This window comes from Equus przewalskii, chromosome 15 (genome assembly GCF_037783145.1).
Source record: "Equus przewalskii isolate Varuska chromosome 15, EquPr2, whole genome shotgun sequence".
Taxonomy (NCBI): domain Eukaryota; kingdom Metazoa; phylum Chordata; class Mammalia; order Perissodactyla; family Equidae; genus Equus; species Equus przewalskii.
In genome coordinates this window covers 41,867,147-41,885,865 of record NC_091845.1, presented here as the reverse complement: position 1 = coordinate 41,885,865, position 18,719 = coordinate 41,867,147, and the positions used below count along the sequence as shown (strand labels likewise).

At 43.8% G+C, this 18,719-nt stretch overlaps 1 protein-coding gene across 2 annotated transcripts; it reads left to right on the top strand.

The window, feature by feature from the left end:
- The first annotated feature begins 10,474 nt into the window (after positions 1-10,474).
- CCRL2 (C-C motif chemokine receptor like 2) lies at positions 10,475-12,618 on the top strand. Of its 2 annotated transcripts, none has more exons than XM_008543837.2 (2): positions 10,475-10,954; positions 11,521-12,618. In XM_008543837.2, exon 2 carries the CDS (start codon positions 11,533-11,535, stop codon positions 12,592-12,594), a length of 1,062 nt encoding a protein of 353 aa, XP_008542059.1. In that variant the 5' UTR covers positions 10,475-10,954; positions 11,521-11,532; the 3' UTR covers positions 12,595-12,618. The 2 variants fall into 2 exon arrangements, with proteins under 2 accessions (XP_008542059.1, XP_008542060.1); XM_008543838.2 differs by lacking the exon at positions 10,475-10,954 and adding an exon at positions 10,969-11,195.
- Positions 12,619-18,719: the final 6,101 nt, after the last annotated feature.

The following is an 18,719-nucleotide window of genomic DNA, read 5'->3' as shown; positions in this document are numbered from 1 at the left end:
GCTATGAGAGAGAAAGACTCATCAGGACTTGGCTTTCGGGAGGTCAAGGCTTGGACCCCAGCACAGGGGATGGGAAACACTGGCTTCAGGATGTGGGATGATGGGTTTAGTTTTCAGGGCAGGTTGAGTTAGAAATCAAGGGGGACATCCAGGTGACAGGGTCAGGAGAAGCCGGATGTGCTGGCCTCAAACCCAGCAGAGCAAATGTGTGGAGATCCACATCTGGGGTCACAGGCAGTAGACACCGTGAGGGTGGACAAATGGCTCAAGACACAACCCGGAGGAACACAGGCAGCAAAGGATCCCCAAAGGAGTAGGAGGAAGTCTGCAAGGAAAGGCAGAGCCAAGTGCAGAGAAGAGAGTTCTGGGAGGAAGAGGAAATGTCAGCGACGTCAAATGCTGCAGAGACGCCAAGCAAGATAAGAGCGGAAAAAACATCCACTGACTCTGTGATGCAATCAGAAAAGCAAGATAACTTAATAGCTCCTGCCTTGTCTCTTCCCGGACCAACACATGGGAAAGGAGCACAGAATCATCTTTCCTTCTTCCTTCTAGAAAAGCATGACTTTTGTCCCCAAGTTCTGGGCTCTCCACGGGGGACAGGACCAGCCTTTGGGGTTCAAAGGTCCTGGTTTGCTGGGAGAGGGAGGATCCCTTTCTAAGAGCCCTTTCCAGAGGATGTGGCCAAATCCTTAGGGACAGGAAGAGGGTGGGAACCAGGGATTCTGGTGCAGAGACACTCAGTCCTGGAAGAGGATGATTGCGTAGCCTCTAAGCAGCCTCAGGGACTGTGCTCCTGGGGGAGCACTGGGCAGGGAGGGAGCAGAGGCTTCAGTCTCCAACACAAAGGGCTGATACCAGCCTAGGTCCTAGAAGGGGCCCAGAGCAACCACCCAGGCTGAGGACAGGGAAAGCCCCGTCCTGCCCAGTTAAAACCTGTCATAATTTAATTTTGTTAAAGGGAGTATTTTTAAAGTGGAGATGCTACTTAGTTTATTAGTTTTTGCCTCTGTTCATAAGAACAGATTCCTTCTCCATTTAAGATATGGTTAATATCAGACCAGTGACTGTCCAACCTTGTCCAACCCACCAAAACGGGCGTGTGGCCAATTAGGTGGGGAAGGAGAGAGAGGAAAAGGGAAAGCTGAAGGATGGGCCTGGGAGGGATGCTCCAGTTCCTCTCTGACTCCTTTCTTCACAACGGGTGAGTATGCCGCAGAACAGTCCAGGCGAGTGAGTGGGCAGTGTGGCCTCGCTGCGCATGTGACCCGTCCTTCCGTGTGCATGAGCTCACATGGGTTTCACAGTCTTCTGAAATGGTGGTTTCGAAATTTTTAGTTTCTGTTTCCTGCTCTTCACGGTAAATGAAGTTTTCAGGAAACCAGAACCCTTAGCCTATACAGTGGATGCTGTGGGGCTCTGCCCAGACACCCTCTTCAGGGTCCATGCACCCACCCTCCCAGCTGCTGGGGATGAGGCTGCTGGGCCCCTCGCTGGGAACCACCTTCCCCCACATTCCTGCCCAGGCTATGACCCTCCCTGGGGCCAACGACTGGCTGATGTGGGATTGCAGAAGCCTGGCCCCCTTCCCTCAGTGTGAGACTGCGCCAAAGGACCATCCCAGCTAAGCTCCTCATAGGATCAGCCGAGGCCTCATTTGTAATCACATTGCCATCAGCTTCTCCCTCTGGTCCTCTCACTCCCTCCCTTACAGGGGTGTCTCCTGGAAGCCCTCCCCAACCGGACCTCTGCATGCAACTCTGCCACCGAGAGTTCTGGATTCCCAGAAATTCAATCTAAAATACTCTTGTTCTTGGTTTCAACTTTCTATTCCAGAGAAACTCAGTTACAGATGCCAATAAGTAGTAAAATGTTCTCCACCTTAAGTTCTGTTACTTTCCCTTCCCTCGTCCCATCTCTGAGATACAAGTAGAAGGTCCCTCAAGGACCTGAAGAAGATGACATCAGGAGGAAAAGGGAGGAGCGGAGGAGAGACCTAGGCACTCCTCCGCAGGCTAACTCCCCCATTCCGGCTTTCAGCTTAGATGGCACCTGCCCCGGGAAACCTCTTCCTTCTGGGCTGGGCCAGGCACCTCTGACTGTCCCTATGGCTCCAGCGTGCTTCCTCCCACTCCCAGCATAACATGTGACTCCCTGAATTGTGATCAGTTATGTCTCTGTCCATCTCCACCTAGAATGTCAATGCCATGAGGGCAGAGAACAGGTCTGCTTTGCTCACCATTTTCTTCAGGGGCCTGGCAAAGTTCCTGGCACTTGGGAGCTGTGTCCTTCAGGGTCTTGGCAGAAAACAAATGGCACACTCAAGTAGGGCAACTGAGGAAAGTTTGGTAAGAGGATTCTTCACAAAGATTTAGACAGGGCATCAGGAAAGCACAATACACAGGGCGGTACCTGGTGTTAGAGAGCAGGCCGCCATGCCCCTGCCAGGAACAAGGGCAAAGGGCAAGGGGGTGCTGTCTGACAGGAGCTGCCTGGAGGTCAAGGGACACATCAGCCCCACCAGGAAGGAGGCCCCTGAGACCCCACCAGGAAGGAGCCAGGGGGCTCAATCTTTTGACCTCACTCTCCAGTCTCCTGCCTAAAACTCCGCATTGGCCAAACCCAACCGAAACTCAGAGGACGGAGGAGTCTGCTAGTAACAAGATAAGCCTCCCTGGACACACAGCAGGCTGCAGGGGAGTGGAGAGTGGACACAGGGGACAAAAGGAAGGTTTACAAGACAGTAGACACTAAATACTGTGGAATGAACAAATGAGCAACATTTTTCAACAAGCATTCACTGAAACACTACTCAATGGACATTTATCATTTCGATCACTGAAAAATCAAAGGTCACACTCATAAAAAGGCTACTAAGTGTATCTCCAACGTCAGGGCAGATAGCAAGGCCTTAGGCTATGAGAGACGGGGAGCTGGAGCTGAGGGTCCTGATGGAAAGCTAGCACCTGGGAAAAGGTAGACCAGAAGAAATTCACCCACAGGCAAAGGACAGTGAGGAAACGTATCTGTTTCTGTCTGGGCTCTAAGTGGTAGGGAAGGGAATCTCCTTTGAGAATCTAACATCTATGCCTCCTGCAATTACGAGGTTCAATTTTATAACACCCTCAAAATGGGAGTCCCCGAAAGCAGGCCAGGAAAATTTATCTCAGGCTGCTGATGCCCCTCATGCTCCTGAAAAAACACAAAACTCCTCCAGAAAGGAGCGCTCCCACTTCAAGCCACAAAAAGCTGCTGCAGAGAAAATGATTTCCAATAAATATGAACTCACATCAAGACTACAGAACACACATGGAAATGGGTCACCATGAGTGACAGTTGGCAGGCCTAACAAACCATAGGATTAGAGCACTTTATTTCATTAAATCATGATTTGATTTAAAGTATTTCTCTAAGGAATCAAAATCCTAAAAAGAAACAAAATTTTATTACCAGAAGCCACTCAGTGTATACAAGGGCGTATTCTACTTTTCTGGAATTTGTCTTATTGCCCTAACTCAGCACATTGTCTTAGAATATAGAAAGTTCTAGAAACCCTTCTGGAATATGAGGGCTTTTATTCAGTAGGTGCGGTTCCTTTCTTTTCCTAGGGATCGATACTCACCTTCTGAATCCCCTTGTCTCCTCATTAGAGAGTATTAAGATAATTCTCAGGATTTACTGATTTTCCTTCTTTCTTCAGTACTGTATCTGCAGTGGGATTAGGTTGAGGCACAGTTCTAATGCCCCACGTTTCAAAGTTCTTGTATAAGATTGTGCCCTATTTCTTATTCAGTTGCTACTGGCAAACTTTTAGAATTTTCATTGAAATTATTTTGGGGTCATTTTATGAAGGTGCTAGAGGAGGGAGTCTGTGATCCTGCTTCACTCCGCCATCTTTACTTGAAAGTTCCACACTAATGTTTTATAGATTCTATAAGGGCTTCAAAAACATGAAGCACTGCTTCGGCTTTGGGCAGCTCTAGATGTCGTGGTACTCGTGCGTTGCTGACTTTAGGGTTTTGCTGTTTCTAGTATTGAGGAGTAGGGAGACACTGGACACTTCCTGTTTATGGGTGCATGAGGCACTGGCTGCCCCAACTCAACAGAGCAATCGATTACACTTCACTACAGGACGCTATTGGTGACCTGGGGAGAGCAATCTTAGTGGAATGGAGGAAGCAGAAGCCAGGCTGGAGTAAGGAAGGAACGAGGATGAAGTAGGAACAGTGAGTTTGGACAACTAACAAAGGCTGCCTGAGCAGAGGTAGAGTAAGTAGTTAAGCAATGTGTGGGGTTAAGGGTAGGTTTATAGCCTTTATATAGGGAGAGACCTCAGCATTTTAAAATTCTGAAGAATCCGATACAGAAAGAGAGGTTAGAGCTAAAACAAAATGCGGAAAAAAACAGTGGAGGTTAAACAGAATGAGATCCAGAGTGCAGGAGGAGAAAATAGCCTTCGAAATAAGAGTAGTAACTCTGTTCACAGAAAGAGGAAGAATGGAGATGACCACGATTACATTTGAACCTGAGGGCCAGGAAGTTGAGAAAGTCCCAAGAAAAGTAGATGAAATCACGTCCTGGGTATAGTGTAGGTGGTGGGAGTGGGAGTTTGAAGAGACTAGAAGTGTTTTCAATTGCTGGAAATAGCCAATGCAACATAGGAGAAAGCGACAATTTAGGACACTGAGGAGAGTTACCAGGGAAACTAGAAAAATCTCTGGAAACTAGTTGAGGTTGGAGACTGTACATTAGTGATGGATCTTGTCTTCATGACTAAGTAGTTTCAACCAACTATTCTCAGGCACACAAACTCAAAGAAAGAAAGGAGGGGGGCCAACCCCGTGGTGCAGTGGTTAAGTTTGCACGTTCTCCTTTGGCAGCCAGGGTTCGCCAGTTTGGATCATGGGTGCGGACATACACACCACTTGTCAGGCCATGCTGTGGCAGGCGTCCCACACATAAAATAGAGGAATATGGGCACAGATGTTAGCTCAGGGCCGGTCTTCCTCAGCAAAAGTAGGAGGATTGGCAGCAGAGGTTAGCTCAGGGCTAATCTTCCTCAAAAAAAAAAAAAAAAAAAGGAATGGAAGGGAGAAGTGGATTGATGGATTGGTCTAAGGCTAGGGCTTCAAGGGAGGTCAGAGTATTGACCAGAGAATGACTAAGTGATAGACAATTGGATCTCAGTTAGACAAGGAGGGATGTGACCATGCAAGGGACTGATAGTTGGAGGCTGTGGGGCTTGGTGAAGGAGAACCATGGTTACAGAGAGAGTATATGGAGTGAGAGAGAGCCACGGAATTGCAGCTGTAATCAGAAAAGTGAGCAATTTTATTGTAAGAGTTCAGTAGTGGACCAATGTTAACAAACCTGAAGTCTGACCATGAGTGTGGACATTAGTAGAGTGAAGCTGAAGGCCAGTGAAGTTGACTTAATGAACTGAAAGACCTGGGCACTGGATGGGGGTCAATATGGGCAGTTAAGTCACCAAGATGATGGAGGAAACTAGGGGAAATAGAAGCCCCTTTCCCATGTACACAAGTCTTAAATGAAAGAAGGGGACAATCAGGCAGACAGTGGCAGCAACAAGGTGAGATAGTGGGTACAGTCAAAGGGTTGGATACCAAAGTAGTCTCTCATATACCAGGTACAGGTATATGCTGACGCAAGTGGCACTGGGGCCAGGGATGTCATCTCCTGACCCCCACGTTTGAGGTAGGTGTGAGAGGAAAGGAGTACCCTCAAGGGACAAGAGATGGTAGGAGTGTTCTGGGAATTAGTTAAGAATGTCAGGAGGATTGTCTATCGTGGAATTCAGATTCCAGAGGGCACAGAGGAAAAGCGTGGGAGGAAAAGGAATGAATGTTGGGAAGTGAGGCGAGGGCCGAGGAAGCACAAAGGAGAAAGGCAACGAGAAATAGGAGAAGGTGCGTGACCTGAAGAGTTGAATAAAGATGACCAGAACGGGGGCACGATGGCGTTAAGCGGTCTTACGTGTTCCAAGAAGATGGATCCCGGAAGACCACAAGTGGATAGTGGGTAAGAACATAAGAGAGGGATTAAGATGCTACAAAACATTAGTCTCCAGTAAGCAAAGGACTCAAGACTCTAGAGACTGACGCTTCCCTTCCAAGGCTGTGTTAGCCCAAGTCCTTCAAGATACAGATGCCAAGATGGGATGTGGCATAAAAGAAATGTATGAGAGGAAACATCTCTGAGAGAGACTGCACAGGGAGGCAGGAGAAGCTGGGAAAGCTCCCAGAACACAGCGCAGGTCTGACCCCAAGTGAGAGAGAGAAGGAGGAAGGAAGCAAGGTTGGGTGGAAGCATCAGCCAAAGTCACCCACCAGAGTCCATCTCCCAGGAATGGGCCTGTCACAGTGACCCTAGGAGGGTCATTGACTGGGAGTAGCCCATGTGGACACGGCCTCGGCGTGAATGCAAGGATGGATTTCAAAGCACAGCAGCTGGGACATGGAGGCCCATTCCCATGGCTGCCACATAACACGGTGATACTTGTATGTCTAAGGCGACGTTTCTCAAGATATGTTCTGCAGAGCCTTTGGCCCATAAGTATCTGTATGAGAATTAAAAAAGGGGTTTCATGATCAAATAATTTTGAGAAACACTGCATACTGTCCCCCTCATGGAGGATCATAATGCTTCTTAGCATAGTAAGAGTTCTGAGAAGTCCCGTAGTACAGAAACGTGCTTTATTTTTTCAATCCACCTATTTTCCAAACTTACTTGAGCCAAGTCCCCCCCTCCTTTTTCTTCCTTACACTTTTAGCACACTGCAGAATAAACGGAACAAGCATTGAGAAAGGCTTTTTTAGGATATAGTTAACAATTTTTCTTCCTGTGAGTACACATAAAAATCTATATTTCAGGGTTGATTATCAGTATGATGGTAGTTTGGAAGGATGCTCTCCCCTTGCTGTCCTCCCGTCTCCCGAGAGGACCAAGCACTCTGGTGGAGTTTTAGGCATGGCTAGCATGTGGGAGAAAATGTGAGGAGCAGGATGGGGCATTCTCAGAATCTTTAAAATTACAGCCTATGGGGATTTACCCCTTCAATCTACTACTCAATGCCAAACAGCTAATCCAGCAGAACATTGATTGTTCTCTAAACGTAGTTTTGCACATTTTCCATTAAGAAGCGGTGCTATTTAAAAGTTATAACAGCTATTATTTGGGAACATCACTATCATAGATTATTTTTTCTATGCTTTCCAAATTTTCTGTAATAGAGTATTTACTAATAAAAATTAGAAGAGAGATAATGATAGACAGATAAGTGGATAGATAGTTGACAGATAATCTGAGAGCACTGATACTTGAAGAAGCCATTTTAAGGGATAGATTGAATTATTATAATTCTAAAATTTTGAACATCCATTTCTCAATATCAAGTTAGATCTCTGAAAAACATTGTCGTGCTAACATTCATCATCCTACCAGTCTCCCATCCCCTCATTGAACGAATTTAATGTTGTATCTGTCAATCAGCATCCAGTCAAGAGAAAGAAATCCCACCAGTAATCTGAACAAAGAGCATTTACGATGAAGCATTATTACCTAGTTAAAGGGGGTTAACTTCCCAAGGGATTAAGGAGTCGGGATAGCGGATGTGGGGAGCAGTCTCTGGGCTGAGGCAGACCCCTCGAGAAGGAGCACACTCGGCAGATGTCTTCCCTCCTAAAGCTGAGATTCAGGCTTTGGTGAAGAGGGTGTGACTGCAGCCCATCGGCTTGTCAGGAAGTTTGCCAGGGGGCTGCTGTTGGGCTGGTGAGCAGGAAGCTGCCTGGCAGCGTTCCCCATGAGACTCACGGGAGGGTGGGCACCACTGGGTCTCCACAAAGCGCTGGCAGGCGCCCCAAGGAGCAAAAACAAACAGCAAAATCCCGGAACCAGCATGAGAAGCCCCTGCCTCTTCCTGTGACTCTACGTCAACTGGCAAAGAAGAAATGTTTACGGGTTTCAGCTCTAAGATCACAGAGCAAGGCAAAAGCAGAATGCGTTAGGAGCTGAAAGGAAGTGAATTAATAACAGGGGCATTGTATTTTTTGCTTTTTTATTGAGGGCCGATGTCACATGAAGAATATTTCTGCATCTTCTGTGAAATTGTTGCTAAAGTCATAACTAGGTGTGTTTTCCAACCTCCCTGATATAAGAACTGAGTATCAAGAAAGGATGAGATAATTAGCATCAGTTATTGGACCTAATCACTTGCTGCTTCCATGCTCATCTGTGAGCAGGGCTTTCTCTGACCATCCTGTGTAAAATGTGAACCTGAACCGCCCTGGCCCTGCCTAGTCTCCGTCCCTGCTCTGCTTTTCTCCACGGAACTTGTCTCCTTCTACCCTGCCATTTTCTTGCTTATTTTGTCCTTGTCTGTAGCATGTAAGTGCCATGAAGGTCAGGATGGTTGCCTATTTCGTTCATCCATGTATCCCCAGCACCTAGAACAGGGCTGTGCACATGCCAGGCACTCTGTAAAATTTGTTGAATAAATGAGAGATCTACGTGTATGGAAGAATGAGCGTATAACGTGATAGTTTCCTAGACTGAAATTGGAGTTGAATTCTAGCGATAAAGAGGAACTCAGACCCTCAGACGTAACGTTTATGAGTCACATGCCAAAGCCACAGATGGTGACATTTCACAAATAACGATGACTCTATTATAGTTCCAGATGTCAGAATGGTAAGTAACTTTCCTCTTTCCTCAACATCAGAACTCTAAACCATTCCTTCCTACCAATTTAGAAGTTTCAAGCATCCCATGGCCTTGGAGATCTAATACACAGTACAGTGATTATAGACGACAAAACTGGACCGTATACATTAAACTTGCTAAGAGAATAGATTTTAATTGTTTCCACCACTAGAAGAAATGATTATTAGGTGACGAACGGAGGTGTTAGCTAATGCTACAAAGACAATCATATTGCAATATACATGTATCAAATCAATATGTTGTACATCTTAAGTTTACACAATGTTATATGTCAAATTATATCTCAGTTAAAAAAGGGAAGACCCCAGTGGTCTGAGTGTGGATAAACAGAATGCTGGGAATGAAGCCAAAATAAAATAATACTGAAAGTGAAGGCTATATGAATATTGGGAAGTTCGGGTGATTCTGAATTTACAAAACTGTTTTTCTTTGGAAACTTCAAATTTCACATGATTTTCTGTCACATATGTGAGGTACCTGCCTGCTGCTGTTTTCCTCCACTTAATACATCATGTGCAGTATGTATATTCATGGGGTTTCCCCAGCTTCAAAGTTTGACTTGACTCTCATCCCCTTGCCTGGAACTGACCAGTGAGCATCAGGCAGTAAAGCAGCATGAGCCACCATCACCTCCTCTCTCGAGGTTCTGTGGTGTCCTCATGTGGCTCCAAATAGCCTCACACGGGATGTGGAGCCCCAGGAGGAGGGACCACTGCTGATCCTAGGGCTGTGGCTGCCACCAGTAGGCAGAGCTTCCCAGGCACAATGACCCTCACTCACTCAGAGAAGCCCAGGCTGGGAAGAAGGGCTGGGAGAGAACTTGCTGGGAAGCAGTCACAGCCCAGGTTCCCACCAACACCAACCCCGCCACACGGAGGAACATCACTGCATTTCTCTTTGAATTAAACTTACTGCTAAACACATACTCATCCGAGCTCTTTTTGTTTATTTTTATTTTTCCTTTCTCTTGATAGTTTCCTCATTTCTATTTCTGTTCTAGTAGATCCACATTCTGTCTTGAATTCTATCTCAAACACATCTTTGGCATTAACAGGATGTTATTTAACCAGCGATATGAATGCTAACCGATATGTAAGACTGGTCCCCAAATTACGTCCATCACAGGTACAAAGAGTTGATTCGGGAGAAGTTTGTACAGGTTTTTCAGTTATTGCAAGTTCCTCTTCTCAGTTCGTCCTTCTTCCAAACCGCCCCAGTCCCTTTCCCGCCTCCACGCTGCCTCCTCCCACAACTCCAAATCTGGGCTCTTCCCTCAATTTCCTTTCTCCCTGGCCTCAATCCTCACCCCAACTTCAGCCTCAGTCTGAACTTGTTCCCCTCACATTCTCTGCAGCCCTGACTTGATGACGCCTCCGTGTCCTCACCATGGAATTTTCTGGTACTGGGTTCTCCTTTTTGGAGCAGGGTTAGCTCCTGAGAGCTTGCCTAACTCCTTGCTCTCCTCAGTATCAATGCCCACAGCCACCCCACACTCGCTGGCACTAAGGCCCCTTCCTGCACCCCCCTTGCAACTGACATCACTCTGTGGCTTCTGTTTTCCCTAAATCCTCTCTTGGAACCCCATGCCTCAGCCAAAACGCAGTGTCTCTCAAAAGTGACAACAAAATTCCAAGCACACGCGGCTCACTGTGGTTCTCATTGCGCATTCTCGATGCCCATGTCCACTCAGGGAGTGGGCTTCTGCTAAGGCTGATGACATGCTGCAATGAGCACCAGGTCCCTCAGGTCTGAGTGCACAGTCACCATGTGACATTTTCCCCTCAGCTGCTAGCTGTTGCCTGCTCAGTGTGCTCAAGGTCAGCAGTGCCTTCCTACACACCCTTAGTATCACTGAGGAGCAGCAGTAACTTAGTTCCCTTATCTAGAGCGGCCAGGAGGAGACTGTCTGAAGTCCACGGGGAAGTCAGAGGCGGGGTACAGGGAAGCGGGAGGAGAAAACAACTTCCTAGTTCCTCCCAGAGGCTTAAGAAACGCTCGGGGGTTTGGGGGAGCTTTCGAGTTGCTTTCTTTCGGGGAGTCCCCGAGAGCCATGACTGGTGGGTAGAGCTCCCAGGGGATCAACGTGAGTTCTCTCGCCCCTAGAGGTCAGGACCGTCTGTTCAGAAGGAAGCCAGTCTTTCAACGGTCCGGGCCATTCCCACAGCGACTCGGATGGTGGCTGGGAGGCCCTTCCCCCCAGGAACTGGGGCAAGCGGTAAGTCCATCTGTGTATTTAACCCGTTAGTCCATATGGAAGCTGAGGATGGTTTCACTTTTGCAAACGTTTGTTTATATCTTTCGAGAGAAGAACTCAGACCTCTCAGCCTGTCACAGGAAGCTGTTTCAGGGGGTGAGCAAACTTTTTAGAAATGTAGAAATTACAACGGACACTAATTTCGTCCAACTAAACCACGGGACTTGGTTCTCTAATTCTGTGTTTTCTTACGTGTCTTCAGGTAAGCAGGTCTTGTTTTTACTGACAGAATTAAGTCCTATGAGAGAACTGAGGTCTGCTAAGAGAATTACGTGTCACGCTTCCTTTATTTCCCTGTGATATTAGCACACAACTGAGCGCCTGCGGGCTTCAGAACTGCACGCGCTCGGGAAGAAGGGAGGTGTTAAAGAAATGTTTATTTTTAAGCTTCTGTGATGTAGACCTACTCTGGCTGAAATTAAGCACCAGAAGAGGAAAGTAGGGCTGCGTGGGCACTGGTCCTGGTGTTGTTTCCTCCAGGACCCTACAGCTGTATGAAAGGGAAATAATCTTTCATTTCTCCACAGGGCAGCCAAAAGATGGCTAATTACACGTCCACACCAGAGGATGAATATGATGTCCTCATAGAGGACGATCTGAATAACAAGATAGAACAATGCGACCAATATGACACCAAGATTCTCTCAGCCAAGCTGGTGCCTGCTCTCTACACAGTGGTGTTCCTGCTCAGTCTTCTGGACAATCTGTTGGTTGTGCTTATCCTGGTAAAACATAAAGGACTAAAACGAGTGGAAAATATCTATTTCCTAAACTTGGCAGTTTCTAATTTGTGTTTCTTGCTTACCCTGCCATTCTGGGCTCACTCTGCCACCCATGGAGGGATTCTCGGCGACCCCAAGTGTCAAATTCTGGTAGCGCTCTCCTCTGTAGGCCTATACAGTGAGGCATTTTTCAATGCCCTTCTGACTGTGCAAAGGTGCCTGGTGTTTTTTGACATGGAGACGCTTTCCTCGGTGCCCCGTGGCATCATCACAAGTGTCCTGGCATGGGGAATAGCTATTCTGGTCTCTTTGCCTGAATTGGTGTTTTACGAACCACAGGTGGAAAGCCAGAAATATAAGTGCTTCTTTGGCAAACCTCATTTCCTGCCGGCTGATGAGACGTTCTGGAAGCATTTTCTGACCTTGAGGACGAACATTTTTGGACTTCTTTTCCCACTGTTTGTTTTTATATTTTGCTATGTGCGAATGAGAAAAACAATAAGATTTGGGAAAAGGAGATATGATCTTTACAAGCTTGTTTTTGCCGTAATGGTTGTTTTTCTTCTGATGTGGGGACCCTACAATGTTGCACTTTGCTTATCCACTTTCAAAGACTACTTCTGCCTGCAAGACTGCAGGCACAGCTACAACCTGGACAAAAGTGTTCACATCATGAAAATCGTCGCCACCACCCACTGCTGTGTCAACCCGCTCCTCTACGTGCTTCTTGACAAGGAATTTAGGAAACACCTCTGCCGCCTTGGCCATCTGGGTAACGCTCCACCGCAACCCACTGAGAGATGCGCACCACGTACACCGGGGGAAGAACACGACCTTTCTGCTGAAATGCAAGCTAGCTTCCGTCAAAGCCAGGATTAAATAAACATTGACTTTTGCCTCGTTGCATTGTTTTGTGTAATTTTTTTAATATATATTTGTATACGAAATAGGATACAGGAAGAAAAGGAGGTGAGCAGACATTTACCAAGCGTTGAATTTGTCCCCGGTGCCATGCTGGGCTCTTTACAAACAGGAGGCCCTTCGCTCTTCTCTGCTCATCCATGCTGTGGGTGGGATTAGTCTCATTTCTCTGAGGAGGAAACTGAGGCTCAGAAATTTGTCTGAGATCACACAGCTAGAAAGTGGCAGGGCTGGGACACAAACCTAGGTGCCATTCGCTCCAGAGTATAAGTTTTGCCCAGTGCACCAGACTTCCAAAACTTGGGAAGGAAAACACATAAAATAAATCTGTACTTTTAAAACCAACTGGACCATGTTCCAAATTAGAAGCAACCCATGTATATAGAAGTAAGTTTTCAGGCACATTTTCTTGCAGGTAATTGAAAGAACTGGCTTCCTGGAGACTGTGAATAAAAAGAAGTGAAGTGACTTGCTCTGTGAGGGTCTCCAGGTTTTCTTGGCTACTCACCACACCCCCAGGGCCCCCAGATACCCCACCCTGTGAGCCTCCCACGAGTCCAGTACTTCCTCCTATGATATAACAAGAGTAAATGTAAGATTTCGTTTAGAAACATTTATCACAATGCATGTTGTGTCCTTTTCAGTGTAACACATACTTCAGGCCTCACCAGCCTGTGACTATGGAAAGATGGCCCACCTCTTTTCTATAGCTGAATCATAGAGCACGGGCTCCCACCTGCCACATCAGCAGGAGACCAACTCTCCAGCACGGTTACCTCCCTGCACCCCCAGATCTGTAAGGTGGCTCATGCTTGATCCTAAAACAGCCCTCCCAACACTGTCATTTGGAGCTGGACGCCACACTCAATGATCTCTTGTTAATCTCACCCCTGGTACCCAAGGCCTCAAGGCCACTGCAGCCCTGCTGCCATGGGACCCTGCACTGCTCATGGCTGAGTCCTGTAGACAAGGGGCCTGGGCTGGTTGCCTCCTCCTGCTGGCCCAACAGCTTTTGACCCGAAGAGAACTGGAGGCCTGGCATCGATGCTTGCTGAAGACCTAACCAGGTCACCCACTCCTGCTGCATCCAAGGGCACTAGCCCACACTGCTCCCCTCCCAGCATCAGACACATGTTCACACCACTGAACCTTAGATGGAAGAAGTGGGCCTCTATCCGTCTGTCACAGGACGCTCCTTCCTGCCTATCTAAAATTGATGAGTGCCAATAGATACACAGGGACCTCTAACCCATCGAAAGCCCAGGTTTTGGCAAACCAAAAAGGGTCCTTTCTTTCTTCCTCAGGATCAGTAGATGGCAATTTGCCCTATTTATTTTTCTTTTTTTAATTAAACTTCTTTTGGATAAATTTGACATGTTATATTTTGTGAATTTAAGTTGTACACCATGTTACTTTGATACAGTTATTTATTGTAATATGATTGCAAACGTAGCACTATTTATCACATCACATAATTATGGTACATCCAATATATATACATATACATAATGAATATGTCTACATTCATTATACTGTGCATTAGAGCTCTAAGGTTTATTTATTAGTTATTACAAGTTTGTACCCTTAAGCACTATCAGTCTTATGCCTCCACTCACTGTCCCCTGGTAACCACCACTTTACTCTCTATTTTTCACAGGATTGACTGTTTTAGATTCCACACACAAGTGATATCATATAGGACTTGTCTTTCTCTGTCTGACTTGTCTCACTTAGCACAATGTGTTCAAGGTCCATCCATGTTGTTGCAAATGGCAGGATATCCTTCTTCCTCATGGCTGAATAATATTCTATTCTGTATATGTACCAAGTCTTTTTCATCCATTCATCTGTTGATGGGCATTTGGGTTGTTTCCATATCTTGGCTATTGTGAATAATGCTGTGATAACCATGGGTGTGCATATAGCTTGTTGAAATCCTGTTTTCATTTCCTTTGAGTGTATACCTGGAAGTGGAATTGCTGGATACTATGGTATTTTTAATATTTTGAGGAATCTCTATATTGTTTTCCATAGTGATTGGACCAATTTACATTCCCACCAACAATGTTCAAGCATTCCCTTTTCACCACATCCTTGCCAGCACTTGTCTCTTGTCTTCTTGTTGATAGCCGTTCTAACAGGTGTCAGGTGATATCTCATTGTGGTTTTTATTTGCATTTCCCTGATGATTAGTGATGCTGAGCATCTTTTCACATGCCTGTTGGCCATTTTAAAGTCCTCTTTGAATAAATGTTTATTTTGTTCTTCTGCTCATTTTTTAATCCAATTGTTTGGTTTTTGTTGTTATTGTTGTTATTGTGTTAGTTCTTTATATATTTTGGGTATTAACCCCTTATCCAATATACGGTTGCAAAAATTTTCTCTCTTTCTGTAGACTGTCATTTCATTTTGTTAGTTGTTTCTTTTGGCGTGCAGAAGCTTTTGAGTTTGATGTAGTCCCATCGTTGATTTTTGCTTTTGTTGTTTGTGCTTTTGGTGTCATGTCCAAAAGATCATTGCTGAGACCAATATCAATGAGCTTCTTCCTACATTTTCTTCTAGGAGCTTTATGGTATTGGTTCCTATGTTTGAGTCTTTGGTCCATTTCAAGTTAACTTTTGTGAGTGGTGTGAGATAGGGGTCCAATTTCATTGTTCTCCGCATGTTTTTCCAGTTTTCTCAATATCGTTCTCTCACTGGGTGTTCTTGGTTCCCTTGTCAAATATTAGTTGACTGTATACGTCAGGATTTAATACTAGGCTCTCTATTCTGTTCCGTTGGTTGATGTGTCTATTTTTGTGGCAGTACCATTTTGTTTTTATTACAATGGCTTTGTAATATAGTTTGAAATCAGAAGTGTGATACCTTCAGCTTTGTTCTTTTTTCTAAAGATTGCTTTGGCTATTAGGGGTCTTTTGTGGTTCCATACAAATTTTAGAACTGTTTCTTCTATTTCTGTGAAGAATGCCTTTGGCATTTTGATGGAGATTGCATTGAAGCTGTAGATGGCTTTGGGTATTAAGGTCATTTTAACAATATTTATTCTTCCTATCCGTGAACGTGGGCTGTCTTTCCATTTGTTTGTGTCTTTGATTTCTTTCAGCAGTCTTGTAGTTTTCATTGCACGGATATTTCACTTCCTTGGTTAAATTTACTCCTAGGTATTTTATTGTTTTTGATGCTACTGTGATTGGGATAGTTTTCTTTATTTCTTTATTTCTTTTTTCAATGCTTCATGTTTAGTGGAAAGGAATGTCACTTATTTCTTTAAGTTGATTTCATAATCTGCCACTTTACTGAAATCCTTGATTCATTCCAACTGTTTTTTGATTGATTCTTTGGGATTTTCTATATATAAGATCATATTGTCAGCAAACAGTGACAATTTTATTTCTTCCTTCCCAATTTGGATGCCTTTTATTTCTTTGTCTTGCCTAATTACTCTAGCTAGGACTTCCATTACTGTATTGAATAGGAGTGGTGAGAGTGAGCAACCTTGTGTTGCTCCTGATGTCAGAGGAAACTCAGTTTTTCTCCATTGAGTATAATGTTAGCTCTGGGTTTGTCGTATATGGCCTTCATTATGTTGAGGTATGTTCCTTTTATACCCAATGTATTAAAGGTTTTTATCATTAAATGATGTGGTATTTTGTCAAATGCTGTTTCTTCATCTATTGAGATGACCATGTGATTGTTATCTTTCCTCTTATTGACGTGATGAATTATATTTATTGATTTGCATATGATGAAACATCCTTGTATCCCAAGGATAAATCCCACTTGTTCATGGCGTATAATCCTTTTAACGTGTTCTTGAATTTAGTTCACTATATTTTGTTGAGAATTTTTGTACCTATATTCATCAGGGATGTTGGTCTATAGTTTTCTTTTCTTGTGGTATACTTATCTGGTTTTGGTATGAAGGTAAGACTGGCTTCCTAGAATGAGTTTGGAAGTGTTTCCTCTTCCTCAACATTTTGGAAGAGCTTGAGGAGGATTGGTGTTAATTCTTCTTTAAACGTTTGCTATAACTCACTAGTGAAGCTGTCTGACCCTGGAGTTTTCTGTGTTGGGGGTTTTTTGATCACTGACTCAATCTCTTGACTCATTATTGGTCTGTTTAGATTTTCTATTTCTTCCTGATTCAGTCTTGGTAAGCTGTGTGTTTGTAGAAATGTACCCATTTCTTCTAGGTTATGTAATTCATCGGCATATAATTGTTTATAGTAGTCTCTTAAAAATCTATGTATTTCTATAACATCAGTTGTGATGTCTCCTCTTTCATTTCTAATCTTATTCATTTGAATCTCCTTTTTTTTTTCTTAGTCTAGCTAAAGGCTTGTCAATTTTGTTTATCTTTTCAAAGAATCAGCTTTTAGTTTTGTTGATCTTTTCTATTTTTTCTGGTCTCCATTTCACTTATTTCCACTCTGATTTTTATTATTTCTTTCCCTCTGCTAACTTTAAGCTTAATTTGTTCCTCTTTTTCTAGTTCCTTGAGGTGTAAACTTAGGTTGTTTACTTGAGATCTTTCTAATTTCTTAATATATGTGTTTATTGCTATAAACTTCCCTCTCAGAACTGCTTTTGCTGCTTCCCACAAAATTTGTTATGTTGTGATTTCCTTTTCATTTGTTTTGAGATAATTTTTTATTTCCGTTTTGATTTCTTCTTTGACCCATTGGTTGTTTAGAAGTGTGCTGTTTAGTTTCACAGATTTGAAGTTCACTCACTTTCCTCTAGTTGTTGACTTCTAATTTCATGCCACTGTGGTCAGAGAAGATAGTTGATATGATTTCATTCTCCTTAAATTTGCTAAGATTAGTTTTGCGGTCTATCATATGATCTATCCTGGAGAATGTTCCATTTGCACTTGAGAAGAATGTGTACTCTGCTGCTGTCAAATGGAATACTCTATATATGTCTATTAAGTCCATTTGTTCTGAAGTGTGGTTCAATTCCAATGTTTCCTTGTTGGTTTTCTGTCTGGACGATCTATCCATTGCTGAGAGTGGGGTATTGAAGTCCTCTACTATTATTGTATTTTTCTCTATTTCTTCCTTTAGATCTATTAGTATTTACTTAGTATGTTTTGGTGCTCACATGTTGGAGTGTATATATTTATGAGTGTTGTATTTTCTTGATGTGTTGACCCCTATATCATTATATAATGACCTTTTTTAGTCTCTTGTTACTTTTGGTTACCATTTGCTTGAAGTATCATCTTCCACCCCTTCACTTTGAGTCTATGTTTTCTTTGGATCTGAGATGAGTCTCCTGAAGGCAGCATATGGTTGGGTCTTGTTTTTTAATCCACCCAGCCACTCTGTGCCTTTTGATTGGTGAGTTTAATCGATTTACATTTAGGGTGATTATTGATATATGAGGACTTACTACCGCCATTTTATCTTTGGTTTACTGGTTGTTTTGTGTCTCCATTGTTTCTTTTTATTTGTGTTTCTGTTTACATTTTTAGTTTGGCAGTTTTCTGTGAAGATTTCTTCAATTTTCTCTTTTTTTATGTTTTGTGTCTTTACTCTAGATTTTTGTTTTGTGGCTACCATGAGTCTTGTATAAAACATCTCATAGATAAAATAGTCCTTTTTCTGCTGATGGCAACTTATCTTCATTTGCCTATATAGGTTCTATCATTTTTCTCCTCTCCTTTTATATTTTTGTTGTCACAAATCATCCCTTTTTTATGCTGTCAGTTTGTTACCAAATTGTGGTAGCTATAGTTATTTTTTACGTTTTTTTTCCTTTAATCTTTATTAGGTATTATTAAGTGTTTAACATCCTATTCTAAAATAGAGTTACAATTTTCTGATTCTGTCTAATTATCACCTTACTCAAAGTTTTGTGTACTTTTGTCTTTTTGTTTCAGGTAGAAGAGTTCCTTTCAACATTTCTTGTACAGCAGGTCTGCTGGTGGTGAACTCCCTCAGCTTTTGTTTGTCTGGAAAGCCTTTATTTCTCCCTTGAATTTGAAGAATAACTTTTCTGGATAGAGTATTCTTGGCTGGCAATTTTTATTTTTCAATACTTTGGATACATCATTCCACTCTCTCCTGCCTATAGAGTTT